The sequence below is a fragment of the Hylobates moloch genome, unplaced genomic scaffold, assembly GCF_009828535.3.
Source record: "Hylobates moloch isolate HMO894 unplaced genomic scaffold, HMol_V3 SCAFFOLD_21, whole genome shotgun sequence".
NCBI lineage: Eukaryota > Metazoa > Chordata > Mammalia > Primates > Hylobatidae > Hylobates > Hylobates moloch.
In genome coordinates this window covers 15669827-15686651 of record NW_026652296.1, presented here as the reverse complement: position 1 = coordinate 15686651, position 16825 = coordinate 15669827, and the positions used below count along the sequence as shown (strand labels likewise).

Sequence of the window (16825 nt, the reverse complement as noted above, 5' to 3'; positions counted from 1 at the left end):
TTTCATTTCCCTGGTATTTTATTTTTTTTGTGGCTGTCGTGAATGGGACTGTGTTATTGATTTGGTTCTCAGTTTGGATGTTGGTGTATAACAATGCTACTTATTATATTTTTGTACATTGATTTTATATACTGAAACTTTGCTGAAGTGGTTTATCAGATCAAGGAGCTTTTGGGCAGAGTCTATAGGGTTTTCTATGTATAGAATTATATTGTCTGCAAACAGATAGTTTGACTTCCCTTCTTCCCGTTTGGATGTCTTTTATTTCTTTCTCTTGTCTCATTGCTCTGGGAGGACTTCCAGTACTTTGTTGAATAGGAGTGGTGAGAAAGGGCATCCTTGACTTGTTCTGGTTTTCAGAGGGAATGCTTCCAACTTTTGCCCATTTAGTATGATGTTTGCTGTGGGTTTTTAGTAAATGGGTCTTACTATTTTGAAGTATGTTTCTTCAGTTATTAGTTTGTTGAGGTTTTTTTTTTTTTTTTTTAACATGAAGGGATGTTGAATTGCATCAAAAGCCTTTTCTGCATCTGAGGTAATCATGTGGTTTTTGTTTTTGTTTATGTGATGAATCACATTTATTGATTTGTGTATGTTGAACCAATCTTGCATCTCAGGGATAAAGACTACTTGATAGAGGTGGATTAACCTTTTTATGTGCTGCTGGATTCAATTTGCTAGTATTTTGTTGAGGATTTTCACATCTGTGTTCCTCGAGAAAAATGGCCTGAAGTTTTTTGTTTGTTTGTTTGTTTGTTTTGGTGGTGGTTGTTATTGTATCTCTGTCAGGTTTTGGTGTCTGGATGATAGACATAGATGGATGCCTTATAGAATAGGTTAGGGAGGAGTCCCTCCTCCTCAATTTTTTAGAATAGTTTCTGTAGGATTGGTACCACCTCTTCCTTATACCTCTGATAGAATTGAGCTGTGAATCCATCTGGTCCTGGTTCTACATTTTGTAGCTTGTGTGTATAGAGAGAGGTGTTCATAATAGGTTCTGGGAGTTTTTTGTATTTCTGTCAGGTCAGTGGTAATGTCCTCTTTGTCATTTCTGATTTTGTTTATTTGGATCTTCTCTCTTTTTTTATTAGTCTAGCTATAGTCTTATTATTTAATTAATTTATTTATTTATTTATTCAGAAAACCAACTCCTGGATTCATTGGTCTTTTATATGTTTTTTCACATCTCAGTTTCCTTCAGTTCAGCTTTGATTTTGGTTATTTATTTTTGTTAGCTTTGGGGTTGGTTGGTTCTTCTTTCTCTAGTTCCTCTAGTTTATATGAGTAACCCTTATTTTACTTAATAATGGCCCCAAAGCATAAGAGTTGTGATGCTGGCAATTTGGATTTGCCAAAGAGAAGCTGTAAAATGCTTCCTTGTTTATCTCTTACTGTGCCTAATTTAAAAATTAAGCTTTATCATAGGTATATATGTATAGGAAAAAAATTGTGTATGTGTATATATATACACATTATATACATATACATATATATACACATTGTATATCTACACACACACACACACACACACACACACACAGATATCTAGCTAGATAGTACCAAAATATATACATCTGTGGTTTTGGATATCCACTAGAATGTATCCCCTGTGGATAGGGGGACTACTGTAATCACAAAAAACTAACAGTATGCAAGTACTTCATATTTTATGAAATGTTATTTAAAGAAGAAAACTTTTTTTTTGTGTTTGCCATTTATTAAATCATATTCTTTATACATACACACATGTACACACACGATGTGCTGAGTCTCCTCTCTAGGCTCTGTGGACAAAGTCTTTGGGTTATTTGAACCCAGTCTTCTAAGAGATCCATGTCAGAGGTCTTGTCATTACATCACCATGCCTACTTGAAGCCAGATTTCTTTGATTCACCCAGGCTTATGATCTACATTTCATTCCAGTCTTCTTGGTAAATATTTTTTATATATGTGGTCAAGTTTTCTTTGTTTGGAATTTTGATAATGAGAATTACAAGTGTTGATTAATTATAAACCTAAAATGGGATTGAGGCAATTGTTAACTCATCATGGTTTTGCTGATTTCTGTCCTTATTGGAGAAGAATTAGGAAGACTTTATAGGGGACTGATGGAAAAATAATTTGGCATGACCATAATTTGAGTCGGAGAAAGTCTGTTATTAAAATTCCCACAAGGCTTATTTAAGGAGCAAGGTCTTTTGAAACTAATGGTGTGGTACTTACTTAATCCACACGAGTTATGATTTGATTGTCATCTTCTTTGATTTTTCTGCTTGGCTTTCTGTCACCTGATGAGAGATTACTGCATTACCTAAAAATCTCATCTTATTAGAGTCACCTCTCCCTAAACTAGAATCCATTCCTAAATAGTAACATATTCACATCAAGAAAGATAAGTATCCTCAGTACTAAATTAGTGCTCTAGATGCCTTTTGACTGCCTTTGTACATTTTTTTTGTTGCACTTTTCCAGACTTTCTAGTGGCCAGTGTTGAGATATGGGATGGTATGATGATGGCTTCATTCAACTTTTTAGCTTCTATCAAGCTTCCCTGTCATCTTGCTAAATTCCAAAGGTGTGTTCTTTCCTCATTCTTGGTTACAATAAAACATCACCTGAGACAAGATCAGTCTGACTCGCCCATCCAGAAGGGATGATGTGTTTGAGAAATCCTGTTTGTGACACTGGAGGAAGAATTGTGAGTGTTCATATATGATACATATGGAATTGAAACTTGTCCTTAAAAGCTCTGGCAGGTCTCTCTTTGATGGTTTTTAGGGACAATAGACTTTTGAGGTGAGAGTTTATAGTGGCAGAGGAGCAGAACTTTGAAACAGGCCTAAACCCTGTACTTTGGGTATGGGCCAGACCCATTTGTGTTCCCTATGGGACTGGTTGACAAGGGAAGAGGAAGCTCTACTATACATTCTCATGTGTTTAGTGTAGCTTGACTCTGCTGATTCAAGATGGGCTAATTGTCAGTGTAATTCCTTTGAATTATCTTTGTGATGAAGTATCAGCTGGAGCTTCCCGGTGGGTCTCTGGGCCAATTATGCAGCTGACTTTGAAAAATGGTATGATTCAGAATTTCAGAGTTGCTAAGGTGATTTAAGAATAAATCAGTTCCCATCAGCCTTCATTATTCATAGTGATGCTGGGAATCAGGACTTTGCCGTGGCCTGGCCCAGAGGAAATAAACCAAGTGGGTATGATGTAGGGTTTCTCACACAGAGTTCAATAGAGGTGCCTCTGTGTATGTGGTATGTGTCCTGCACCGTGTTGTGAACTCATCTTAGAGCAACAGCAGCTATTATTTACATTACATACTTCCTCCATTTCCCAAAAAAGGATATAAGGTGGTAGCCCTCACCCACTTTCTTTCTGGTGGATGCATGACATTATGTTATATACCTTACCAATACCTCCAAACCTTACAACCGCCCTTGTAGAACGAATAATGTCCTCCATTGAAAAATGAGAAAATTGAGGCACATATTAGATGATTTATGCAAAGGCATCCGACTACCAAGGGCAGAACTTGTATGGAACCCGGTCCATCTGACTTAATACCAGTGCTCTTGCCCCTAACCTGAGCTGCTTCTCTGACAGGTGTATTGCCCTTTATATTCATGTTGCCCAGCAGTGTTCCTGGCCTAGTGTAGCTGCCAATAAAATTGGTTGATTTGATTTGAATCATATTCAGCACCTTGGAGTCACTGCATCTCAGCAGCAGCACCATGTGTGTAGTAGGCACTTGGTATTTTTATGTGAACAAAAGCAGCAAAGTAGACAGCATACCCATTTTACAGATGAGAAAACGGAATCTCAGAGAGAACAAGTAACTTGTCTAAAGTCACCCCTTACCACTAGTGGCATTTCTGAATGTGAGGGCCATCTGATGTATCTAATGTCAGCTAAATTCATAATTCTTCCAGTCTTCCACATTTTTCACAAACACACTCCCATTTCCAGAAACCCTTCATATTTCTTCCAATTGCTTGTTGTCTCTTCTAATTCCTTGTTGTATCACTTAAATTATTTTCCCACTCTTATCCTCAGTGACCTCATCTCTAAAAGGAGGATAATGATGATACCTACCTTACAGATGGATTAAATAAAATAGTGCAGATAAAATGCTGAGTTCAGCACTTAACAGATGCAAATGGTGAAGTAATGTGTAGAATCCAACAGTAAGACAGCATTTGTATCCTGCTAACAGAGTGAGGCTGAACTTTAAACTAAAAATATGTCTACTTTAAGATACAACACATTTCCAAAGATCACATCTTTTAAGAGAAATCTCATCTGCACAAATGTTGCTTTTACTTGTTCAGACATCCTTTGGCAGACATCAGACCTCATCACACTGGGTAAAGGTGATGGTGAGGGAAGTCTAGGTGTTAGAAAATAGTGAGTGAGTGAGTTCCTATAAGACATTAGTACTGTCAGGCTCGGAGCCCGTCCTCTTCCTTTACCCAAGACTGATGTGTTGCTTAGCCTTACTATGGCAAGGAAATTCTAAATAACCATGATTAAGAGGCTTATTTTAGTTTCTCCTTCCACTGTGATCTCTCCCAGAAAGAGACTCAGAAATCCTTATACTTGGTCTGATCTCTTCAGCAAAACCCACCTTCAGTAGCAAGTCTGTGGCTCTAGGGTTGGCCTTTATTTTGTCTTTTCCAGCAGGATCGTGTCTCTTATTCTTTTGATGATCTCATGCTTTCCGAAGTGTATTTCTTATAACAGAAGTTCTTTTTTGTTTGAATAAACAGTTTAAATGGACATGCCTTTAGAGATAACTGAGCCGAGACTGGAGCCCTGCTTCTTAACAGACAGTACAAAACACAGACATTTTCATTAAGTGAACAGAGATTTCCTTTGATTCCAAAAGAATGTTGAGGGGAATTACTTTTAAGTTTAAAAGCTCCTTGAGGGCAGAACTCACTTCTTATTCTACACTAACTCTTCTCAGCACCCATCCAGAACCTTGTTGCATATGATGATGCCCCATGTAAGCTTGCTTCATTGGTTTCAGTGGCTTTTGTTCTTAGTTGACTAGAAATGAAGGATAATTTATTCATTTCTTCAACCAGTATTATGTTTAGCATAGTAAATAAGACAAGGTCAATCCCTTACAGAACTTATATCCTAGTAAGAGAGACAAGTAAAAGAAAATAAATAAAAATAATTACAAGGTACATGATCGTTTTGAAGAAAACAAGAGGCTGAGATAGAGGATAATGGAGAGGAGGCAGCCTTTCTAGATAAGATGGTCAGAAAAGGCTTGCCTGCATCCTCTGAGGAGCTGACATCTAAACTAAAACCTGTAGGATAAGGAAGAACAGGGCGTGAACCATGCAGGCAGAAGATTCATTAACTCTGTAGGCCACTGAGGCTGGAAAAAGTATGGCCTGTTTGAGGATCTGAAATAAAGTGTAGCTGTAGGGTTCTGAGCAAAGGAGAGAGTAATAGATTATGAAGTTGGAGGGGAGGCAGGGACCAGCCATATGAGGCCCATGTAGCCACTGATGAGTTGGATTTTATTCTCAGTGCAATAGGAAAGAAACCTAAGGGTGATGTGATTGGATTCATTTCTGTATTTTTAATTATGTTTGTTGCTGTGAGATGATGATAGCCTGGACCAAGGTAGATGGAGATGGAAAAAAGTGGTTGGGTTTGAGTTATACCAGTATTTCAGGGACAAAATTGATAGGACTGCTAAAGGATTGGATGTTGGCAGGAGGCGGGGGTGAGGGAAAAGGAAGGATCGGGAATGATTTTGAGCAAATGGAAAGATGATGATACCAGTCCTGAGATAGGGAAGACTGGGGAGTAAGGAGACAAGATTTGGGGATGAGGAAGGGATGTGACTCAAGAGTTTTGCTTTGGATGTGTTAAGCTGCAGATTCTATTAGCGTGGTGGCTCACACCTGTAACCCCAGCACTTTGGGAGGCCAAAGTGGGTGGATCACCTGAGGTCAGGAGTTTGAGACCAGCCTGGCCAACATGGTGAAACCCTGTCTCTACTAAAAATACAAAAATTAGCCGGGCGCAGGTGGCAGGCACCTGTAATCCCAGCTACTTGGGAGGCTGAGGCAGGAGAATCGCTTGAACCCAGGAGGTGGAGGTTGCAGTGAGCCGAGATCTTGCCACTGCACTCGCCTGGGGGACAGAGCCAGACTCCGTCTCAAAAGAAAAAAAAAAAAAAACTATCAGATCTCATTAGACTTACTATCATTAGAATAGCATGGGAAAGACCTGACCATGCTATTTAGTTACCAACATTTAATTACCTCCCACTGGATCCGTCCCATAACATGTTGGAATTGTGGGAGCTACAATTCAAGATGAGATTTGGATGGGGACACAGCCAAACCATATCACAGATTTTCACGAGATAATCAGGGACTGAAATATCCAGTGAGAGCTGATCTGGATGTGCGAGTATGGAGTATGGGTATCACAGAATAGAGAGGATATTCACATCCTATGGGATAGATGAGGTACTGAATGGTGATATTTCCCATACCTCGTGAAAACAGCTCAAGCTACTTACATGGCTGGATTGAGAATTTGCTGCTTCAAGATTCTGGCTGTAGCAAAACTGTAGAACTATAGTTATTTTACTGCAAGATATCCATTTGAAATGTATTTATGCCACCAAGGACCAGGAAGGTGAAATGCTACACTTGGCGCCATGAAACTATTGTCTGAGCTTGTTTTTCAGAAAAATCCATATCTGGATGATATGACTGAGTCATCAGCAGTGCCTGGCTGGCTGTGTTGTAATAGGTCAGATGTAACTTAAGCCCCAAAGTTCTTAGGACAGCCATAAATTAGTCTGAAGGTGGCTGAGATAAGGCAAGGGTGCTTGTTGCCCCCAGATTAGAATCAAGGGCAACAAAACTGCCTAGAAATTGGAAACCCAGGAGAAGCTTTAGACCAGAGACAGGCAGCAATACTTTGTGAGAATTTTACTAACAGAAAAATAAGGAAGATACAGAATCATGTTTATCAAACTTGAGGATTTATAAGAAATACCTGTATAGCTTCTTTATTTTAGTTTATTTTAATTATTATTTATTTATTTTTGAGACAAGGTCTTGCTCTGTTGCCCAGGCTGGAGTGCAGTGGCTCAGTCACAGCTCACTGCAGCCTTGGAGTGGGCTTAAGCGATCCACCCATCTCAGCCTCCTAAGTAGCTGGGACTATAGGTCTGCACCACCACACCTGGCTAATTTTTTTTTCCCCCATAGAGATGGGATCTCACTATTTGCCCAGGCTGGTCTGGAGTTCCTGGGCTCAAGCAATCCTCCCACCTAGGTCTCCCAGAGTGCTGGGATTCAGGCATGAGCCACCATGCCCAGCGTGAATAGCTTCTTCAAAATGCAAAATCCTGTGCCTCACCTTCCAGGGAGTCTTATTAAGTAGCTTTGGATTGGGGCTCAGGAATCTGTATTTTTAGCAAGTGATTCTGATACAGGTGATCCATAGGTCATACACTGAGAAACATTGAGTCTGGAAAGACTTCTGAGATCATCTAGTCAGCCCTCTCTCACAAATGGGGAAATTAAGGTCTAAGGAGGAGAAGGGGCTTGCCCAAAGTTGCAGAATAAGTTGCAAAGTCAGTGTAGCTCCACTAACTTACATTTCTTCATTTTGCAATTTATTCTTCATCCTAGTGACTAGATGAAAAGCAAATCTACCCTCCTGATTCCCAGCTCCCCTTCTTTCACGCTATTTTTTATTTTCTTTTTTTCCAGAGCACCTTCTAATATAAAAATAATTTACTAATTTACTGTGTTTATTGCTATTTTCCTTGCTTCATTAAAATGTAAGCTTCACAAGGGCACTGATTTTTGTTTGTTTGTTTGTTTTCACTAAAGTAGCCTATGTGCCTCGAATAGCACCTGACCCATAGTAGCTGTTCAATGAGTATTTATAAATGGATGGGTGAAAAATATTTTGTTAAACTATACATAAGTTAACAGGTATTATGTACCAGCCCTTAGGCATTAGCACAAAATAGAGTAGAATATTTTCTTTTTCACATGTTTGATTCTAGCTTGAATTAGAGGTTACAGAAACAGCTTATTTATGGAAGATTAATTAGAGACTTACCAATCATATATACAATAATAATAATAACAATAGCAACAATAACAACAGTGATAACTTCCATTTATGGAATATTTACTATCTGCCCAACACATACCATATGAAGTTCTGAGCTAAGACCATCAGACCATTATCTCGTGTAAGTCTTAGTACTGCCCCAGGGTGGAGGAACGAAATAGTATTGTCTGTTTTCCAAAGGAGGAAACTGAGGCTCAAGAGGTGAAATTACTGTTTAAGGTTACATAGCCAGTACAGATTTAGGACCTGTGATCCCAAAGATTACATTCTTAACTACCAGTTACATTCAGTAGTAGGCTTGAGGAATTCTCTCTTTGCAGAAGGAATTGAAAATGCCAAAGACTAGGCAAGCATTGCTATTAGGGGGTGTCCTTGGGCCAAGAACACCAACCTCTAAGGTAGTATAAAACCACAGGCTGGAAAGATACATTTTTTTTTTTCAGCCCAACTTTCCAGCATTTACCCACACTCTCAAGTCTTCCATTCTCACATTACAAAGCACCTTTCGTCTTGAACTATTAGGGTTTTCTCACTTCTCAGACACCCTCCCTGAAGCAGGCCAAGGAAAATTCCTGTGGTGACAGGCCATTTCTAGGGAGGCCACTGTAGCACTTCACACTTGCTCTCACCCCACCCACTCAAGGAAGGGTAGACAGACAGAGGGCCCTTCACCCAGCTCCTATACTACTTTCCTGTGGAGACCTCAGGAAGGGGCCGAGGATCATGATTTTCTAAATGTGGGCACAACAGACCTCTTGTAAGACTTTGAGTTCTTGAAACACTGTACCTATTAAACTGGTTGTGAGCACACAGAATAAAATATCACCACCCACTGTGGATAATGTCAGCATTCATTCCCACCCCTGACAGCCAAGATTGGCCAGACTTGTAATCACTGGACACTCCACACATATGGCAGCAGAGCCCCTTGCCCCACAGCTGCAGACACAGGTTGAACACTGGTACACCCCTGGGCTTTTATGAAGAGAGAGGCTTATAACACCCATTGCCGTCTTTACACACACAGTGCAGCAGGTACTGTGCTGAGAACTTTACAGCCATGATCTCATTTAATTCTTATAATACATGTGATGAGGCACTGCTGTCTGACTTCTGTAGATGGGGAAGGCCTGGAGAGATTGGTAACTTGACAGAGTCTCATGGCATCTGCAACAGGCAGAACCACGTTTTAACCAAAGGTTGAGTTAGTTCTAAAACCTGTGCTTTGCTAGTCTGCTGTTCTGCAACACTGGTTAAGAGCATAGACTCTAGAGCCACGCTGCCTGGGTTTGAGTCTTGACTCTGCCACTTACTAGTTGGGAGACATTGGGCAGGTTACTTAGCTACCCTCCTCCTTGAGCTGTTCATCTGTAACATAGGGATAATAATGTCCTTGTAGCATGGGTTGCTGCGAGGATTAAAGGAATCCATATATGTAAATCACTCAGTGTCTGGTGCATAGAAAACACTAAATGCCAGCCATTATTATTAATTTATATATCAGCTTATTGTTTTTCTCTGGATGATAGAAACTTAATCTCAGAAGTTTGAGGTTTTTCCAACTACCCACCCTTACCCCAACCCCTGCCAAGGGTTGCATCTGTATTCCCAAGGGCCTTAGAGTGTTACCTGGTATATAGTAGCCTCAAGTAAATGCTGGTGATGATAACAGGGCAGTGTCAAGACATTGGGGGTATGGGAAGGCAGGGTTAGGGGATGGCATCTGCGCCTCATCAGCATCTATCCTCCGTGGTGTCATATCCTGAAAGTGGGAAAGGCGCTGTCCAGATAGATGCTCATCTTGTGGACAGAACAAGAACGGGGAGGCAACCATTATTTCACATACAGCAAGTTACTGTTATTTTAATGCCCTAACAATGAATCTATATTTAATTAATTTAAAAGATAGGGGAGGTAAGAGTATTATTCACTAAGTTCTTGGTCAAGGCACATTAAATCAAAGTGGTTAGCACTTAGATCTCTTCCAGGGATAAATTATCTCAGACAAGCTTCAAGGTACGCCATTCTTTGGAATGAATTGTCACTTTCCAACCACCACCACCCAACCTGTGATCTGACCACAGTGTCTTCCTCCTGTCTCCCTTCCCTCTGGATGCCTGGGAAGGCTGGGCTTCTCCACTGTTCTGCCACTGACTTAAGCTTTGTCGTGACTATACTTTCCACTTCTCTTCTAGCTTAAGAGTTGGACAGTGGAGGACCTTCAGAAGAGGCTCTTGGCCCTGGACCCCATGATGGAGCAGGAGATTGAAGAGATCCGGCAGAAGTACCAGTCCAAGCGGCAGCCCATCCTGGATGCCATTGAGGCTAAGAAGAGACGGCAACAAAACTTCTGAGCAAGGCTAGGCTGTGAGGGCCCCAGCTCCACCTAGGCTTTGGGTGAATTCTGGATGGCTTGCCTCACGTTTGTTAGCCAGCACTTCTGCTCTGTCGTCTCTCCACAGCACCTTTGTGAACTCAGGAATGTGCGCCAGTGGGAAGGGCTCTCTTGACAGTCAACGTTCCATCTTGATGTGTGTATGTACATTGGCCAGGTATATTATTTCAAAGGATTTATATTGGCGCTTTTAACTCAGAGTTTTAAACCCCAGGAACAGAGACTCCTAGTTGAGTGATAGCTGGGAAAGTTTTACATTGTCTGTTTGTTTTTCTTCTCCCAATAGCTTTCAATTGTTCTTTCTGGAAGACTTTTAAAAAATATATAAATATGCATATATATATATAAATTATAAATAGATTCCCCACGCAGTGTGGTGGCATCTCTGTACAGGTACAGTTTTAAACAGTTTGTCTCTTTTCTGTAAGATTATGGTACTGTGGAACATGAGGGCAGAGTACACTGGGAGGCTGTTAGGGGGTCACTGAATCCCAGGAGCCAACCTCCCCCTTTGCAGGGCTGCATTTAAAAATTAGATTTGGGACAGTTCATTTACCATGGTTTCAGCCTTGTGTGGTCATCACTGGCTTCTGGAGCTATTGGTGATGTCCAAGGGAAAGCTTTGAGAGTTTATGTTTACTCTTTGAGTCCCAGGAGAAGCCTGGCACCCTCTTTGCAAATTGGCCTTTGCTCTTTCAATGCCTTTCATCCATCTCCACTCTCTCACTGCCTAAAGTCACAGCACAGATACTGCCCAGTGCCTTAAGAGGAGACATGATCCACTGAGGGGATAGGTCTACCAGGAACTCTCAGCAAACACGGGGCTGTGTTCAGTCCACAAAGGAAAAGCGTTTTCGAAGCTCTCATTGTTCATGTAAAAATCATACATGTGGCATTTTGCTCCACATTCCTTACACATAGGGGTAGAGGGGATTGCGTTTGTGACCCACATTCAAATATGTGACTGTTTTCTTTTCTCTTTTACTGCTAAGCAGCCTGGAAAGGATAAATGAATATTAGACTAAGATTTGTTCTCCAGGAGGCTCAATCTGAACACACAGAATGTCAGAGCTGGAAGGGACCATAGAAATCATCTGGTCTGACCCTCTTGTACGGATGATTGGAAAACTGAGGTGTAGAGAGGGGAATGGCCAAAATCACAAAGCAAGTTAGCGTAAGAGCTGGGACTAGAATTCAGGGTCCTGACTCCCAGGCCACTGAACCATGCAGCCCCTTCTTTGGGGGAAGAGACCTGTGTCAGTCTTGGTTAATTGTTCCAGGGAACCTTGCTAACAGAAACTTGCTCTTGCCTTGGCTCTTCAGTAGATGACCTGGCTGTAAAGAGATTCCCTGGACAAGCCAGATCATTCCGTTTCAGCGAGTCCTTGAGCTCCGCAACATCTGCCAAATATAGCAGACAAGCACCCATGGAGGCAGGTTTTGGGCCTGAAGCAGATCAGAGGGCTTTGCAAAAGACAGCATAGAGCCATCTTCCTGCAACTTTACCTCTTTCCCTCAGATGGGGAGCCATGACTGGGTTGCACTTCAAGATACTGTAATTTGACTCCATAATTGCTTTTGCTCCTGAAACCTGGGAATCAATGGAAAGGCAGGGAATGTGCCTCTTCTGTGGCCAGATTCTGTTATTTGCAATTAAAGCAAGTTTTTAAAAAATGCAAGAGGCAGTTGTTAGTCTTCAGGGGTTGGCCACTGAAATAGCTATGTGGCAGATACGGAAAACAGGACAATTTGAGGATCTTGCTGGAATAATAAATGGCAGCTACCATTTGTTGAGCACCTATTATATATCAGGCACTGAGCTGGGTAGGCTCTAAACTTCACAATAACCCTGTGACTTAACTACTTTATCTCCATTTTGTAGTTGAAGAAATAAGTTCAGAGAGAAAGATTCCTTCCCAAGGTCATGCAGCTAGTAAATGATAGAATCAGGATTCATAGCATCACTATAGGAGATCATATTTACACAAAAAAGGAAAGTCACAAGCCTTTTTAAAATGAAGTGACCACCTTTTCTTGCATAGACTAAATAACTCTAACTGGCATTTTTAGGTTGGAAAGACAGCTGAATTAGTACTTAAGTCTGATAGCCAAGTAAGTTTTAAAAACCAAAGCATCCAGGATACACACCCCTGCACCATTTGCTGTGCTAATTAATAGTTCTGTCTCTCCCTCTTTCTTTTTTCTTTTTATTTTTTGAGATGGATTTTCGCTCTTGTTGCCCGGGCTGGAGTACAATTGCACGATCTTGGCTCACTGCAACCTCCACCTCCCGGGTTCAAGCGATTCTCCTGCTGGGATTACAGCATGTGCCACCATGCCCGGATTATTTTTTTGTATTCGTAGTAAAGACGGGTTTCACCATGTCAGTCAGGCTGGTCTTGCACTCCTGACCTCAGGTGATCCACCCGCCTCAGCCTCCCACACTGCTGGGATTACAGGCATGAGCCACAGCTCCTGGCCTCTCTTTCTTTTTTAGACAAAGAACTTTGCACTTGGCCAGACAGGAGGAGAAAGCCCATTTTCTCCTTTCCTAAGCTAGATCCAAAAAAAAAGTTCAGTTTTCCCCCATAACTATTCTTGGGTCACGAACTTTGATCTGGAGTTTGTTTTGTTTCAGGCATGTGTGCACCCAGCTTGCTGATCCAACAAAGTCTATTGCTTACCAGTCTAGCTTGATGGAGCCTTTTGGCCAGAAGTCAGTTTGTTTTGGATCAGAGAAATTTCCTGACAAAGTATATTTGTTTTCTAGTGACAGAAAGGCAAAGGAGCAAGTCCTAGTTTTTGTTGTTGTTGTTGTTGTTGTTGTTGAATACTAAATTTAAGATATATCAGCTTGCTTTCAACGAGCCTTGGGCTTCCGTCATTGCTTGAGCATTTGCAACTCGAGCTTCCAGAGAAATTTGAGGTCCTCGCTTGTTCTCTGCCTTCAAGAAACAATGACCTGATTCTGTCTTTAAAAAAAAAAAATCTCAGAATTCTTTTTTTGTTTGTTTGTTTGTTTGTTTTTTTGAGACAGAGTCTCACTCTGTCGCCCAGGCTGGAGTGCAGTGGCACCATCTCGGCTCACTGCAACCTCCGCCTCCCAGGTTCAAGCAATTTTCCTGCCTCAGCCTCCAAGGTAGCTGGCACTACAGGCGCTGTGCCACCACGCCTGGCTAATTTTTGTATTTTTAGTAGAGACAGGGTTTCACCATATTAGCCAGGTGGGTCTTGAACTCCTGACCTCGTGATCCACCTGCCTCAGTCTCCCAAAGTGCTGGGATTACAGGCGTGAGCCACCCTGCCTGGCCAAAAATCTCAGAATTTTTAAGACTATTTTAATTATTCCATCAGTAATTTTGAAGCACATTCCTTTTTTTTTTTTTTTTTTCCCTTTTTTGTCCCTTTCCCCAAGCCACCAGTTGGATGGATGAATGTTTGACAGGGAAGAGGAAGGGTGGGAGGATGCATGGATGAGTGGATGAGTGGATCAGTAGACATATTGATAAATAGATAGAACCAGTCATCTGAAGCAACTTAAGAATTGTAGCCTTGACTCCTTGAGACTGTAGATTTCGATCCAGGAAACATTTATTTAGCACCTGCCAGATGCCAGAAATTTATACCATTTAAAACTCAGTAAGTCTTTTCAATATCAGGAATGAGAGAAGTGACATCATGATACATCCTATGGGTATTAAAAAGCCAATAGAATATTATGGATAATTTTATGCTAATAAATTTAACAACTTCAACATCATAAACAAATTCCTTGAAAAATAAAAAGTACCAAAATTCATTCAAGAAGAAATAGATACCAGCCTGAACAACATGGCAAAATCCCATCTCTACAAAACATCAAAAAAAAAAAAATTAGTCGGGCATGGTGGCGCACACCTGTAATCCCAGCTGGTCAGGAGGCTGAAGTGGGAGGATCACCTGAGCCCAGGGAGGTCAAGGCTGCAGTGAGCCATGGTCTCACCACTGCACTGTAGCCTGGGTGACAGACTGAGACTCTGTCTCAAACAAAAAAAAGAAGAAGTAGATAATCTGAATAGCCCTATCTATAGAAACTTAATAGTGCTGGGAGATATAGGTATTATTATCCTCATTTTACAGATGTGAAAATTGAGGCTCAGAGAGGTAAAGTCTATTGCTCAAGGTCATGTGGCTAGAATATGGCAGAGCCAGGATTCAGATCCAGGTCTTCTGATTCTTATTCCAGTGTCCTTTCTAGCATTCCATGTTGCCTCTAAAGATTGCAGCTCCTTATTTACTAGAAAATTGTTCCTGCCCAATCTACATCTCCACCTCACCCCATCTTTTCTTAAGCACTATGTTTGTGTTTTTATCAGTATTATATTCATTGTCTTTGGAATACATGTTCTTGTTTGTGTTTGGAAAAAAAATCTCTTTTACCAGCTTGCACTCGGACCAACTTGGAAAAAAAAAAAGCTTAAATGCTGTTGCTATGTACAGTTTAAAAATGTGAAGTTTGTAGCTTTAACTTTTTATAAGAAAATCTAATAACACTGGCTTAAGTGCTGACTTGAAATGCTATTTTGTAAGGTTTGGATGTAAGTAATCAATTGAGGTCAGCAGTTTGTATGAGACATAGCTTCCTCCATTGCCCCCACTCTTTTTTTTTTTTTTTTTAAGTTTGAGATGCTTCCTGTGTTTTTATGTTAGAATTGTTGTTCTTCTTCCTTTCTTCTTCCTATACCTCATCACGTTTGTTTTAAATAAACTGTCCTTTGGACCACAAACCCTTATTAATGAGAACCTCCATGTATAGCCTGGATAATGGTGTTGTGAACAATCTTTGTGACATTGACTCTGTAGTGTGTTTATTCTAAGATCCAAAGCTGGGGAGAGGTTGGTAAACTTTTCTTGGGCTTCTGTTGTGTGCCAGGGTACTGAGCTAGTTATCAGGAATATAATAAAGATGAACCAGACACAGTTTTTGCAGGGCATTTGGGGAGTTAGCCAAGGACAAAAACACACAACATTGAACATACCATGGTAGAAGAAGGTACAGGGCCTGTGAATACACAGAAGTGGGAGTGAGGGTTCTGCTGGGATGTCCAAGGAAACGCTTCTAAAGGAGACAATATACCTTGAAACTTTAAAAATGAAGAAGAGATGGCTATATTAATACAGAGTAGGAAGTGAGGGGGAGAAGACATCCTGGACAGAAGAGCCCGCCTGTATAAAGCCTCTAGTGTGACATGATCACCTTGGAATCCTTCATCCTCATCTGCTGCTGCATGAAGCCAGGCCAGACGTGGCCCAGCATTCAGAGGTGGAGCAGCAGGTTCCTGCCCTGGTATGGCCCATTCTTATCCAGGAATAGTTCTCCAGCCTGACCCTAGGTTTTTTTTCAGCCTTGAAAGTTGCCCCACAGCAGAGAGGGAATAGAGTTACATTGAAAAGTAAATGTAGTTCTCTTGAGTGAAATTGCTGTACAGTATTTAATAGAATAGTTCCACAGTCTATGTGTATAACTGTCATGTTATTCTGTGGGCCTTTCTTGGAGTGGGGTGATAAGTGTGTTTATTGTTCCATGACTTACTCACCTCACTCCTTGAAATATTTAGTGTACCTTCCTTCCTGTGGCCAGGGTTGATGACAGATGTTCCTTATTGATCACACTGAGAACCTATGGCCAGATGAAGGAAAGAAGGAGGGATGAAGTAAGTTTATATTTATTAAGCACTTTTTATCTGCCAGGCACAATGCAGAGCCGTTTAGATGACTTCATTTGTTTTCTCACACACACTCTTAGGTATATGATGGTGTACCCTTTCTATAGACATATAGACTTTTACAGTGTGCAGTACTGCCCACCAGGGGGTGTTTTGGAAATGTATGAGAGTGTTTTTGTGGTGATAGCGATTGAGGAGCCTTACCAGCATTTAACGGGCAGGGGCAGGTTTGCTAGATGCTCTGCAGTGCATTCTGGGACAGTCCTGCATAACAAGCATCTGTCCAGTATCCAACACAACATTCAGATGTTCCACTGGTTATTAATTTTGGTGAAAATTTTGTTTATAAACATGTGATACTAAACCAAAGTTCATTTACATGTAAACACAAAGTACTTTTTATATGGTTTTACTGTTTTGTTTTTTTTAAGAATGAACTATGAAGAATGGAGAGACACTTGTAGTTTGTTTTGTTTGGACCTTTACTAAGAGTTGTTCTCCATTTCAGAAAACCACATCATCAATGGCAGCGATGCTTGTGATTTTTGAGTCACTCATTCAAGATTGGTTTAGATCTGTAGCTGTTGTT

The 16825-nt window shown here is 40.9% G+C and overlaps 1 protein-coding gene across 1 annotated transcript in view; it reads left to right on the top strand.

The window, feature by feature from the left end:
- STK4 (serine/threonine kinase 4) overlaps positions 1 to 15303 on the top strand; it is a 116635-nt gene extending 101332 nt beyond the window's left edge. The window contains exon 11 of the mRNA XM_032142141.2: positions 10332 to 15303. Within this exon, the coding sequence (XP_031998032.1) occupies positions 10332 to 10490 (159 nt within the window). The 3' untranslated portion in view covers positions 10491 to 15303. The remainder of the gene's footprint in view (positions 1 to 10331) is intronic.
- The last annotated feature ends 1522 nt before the right edge of the window (positions 15304 to 16825 follow it).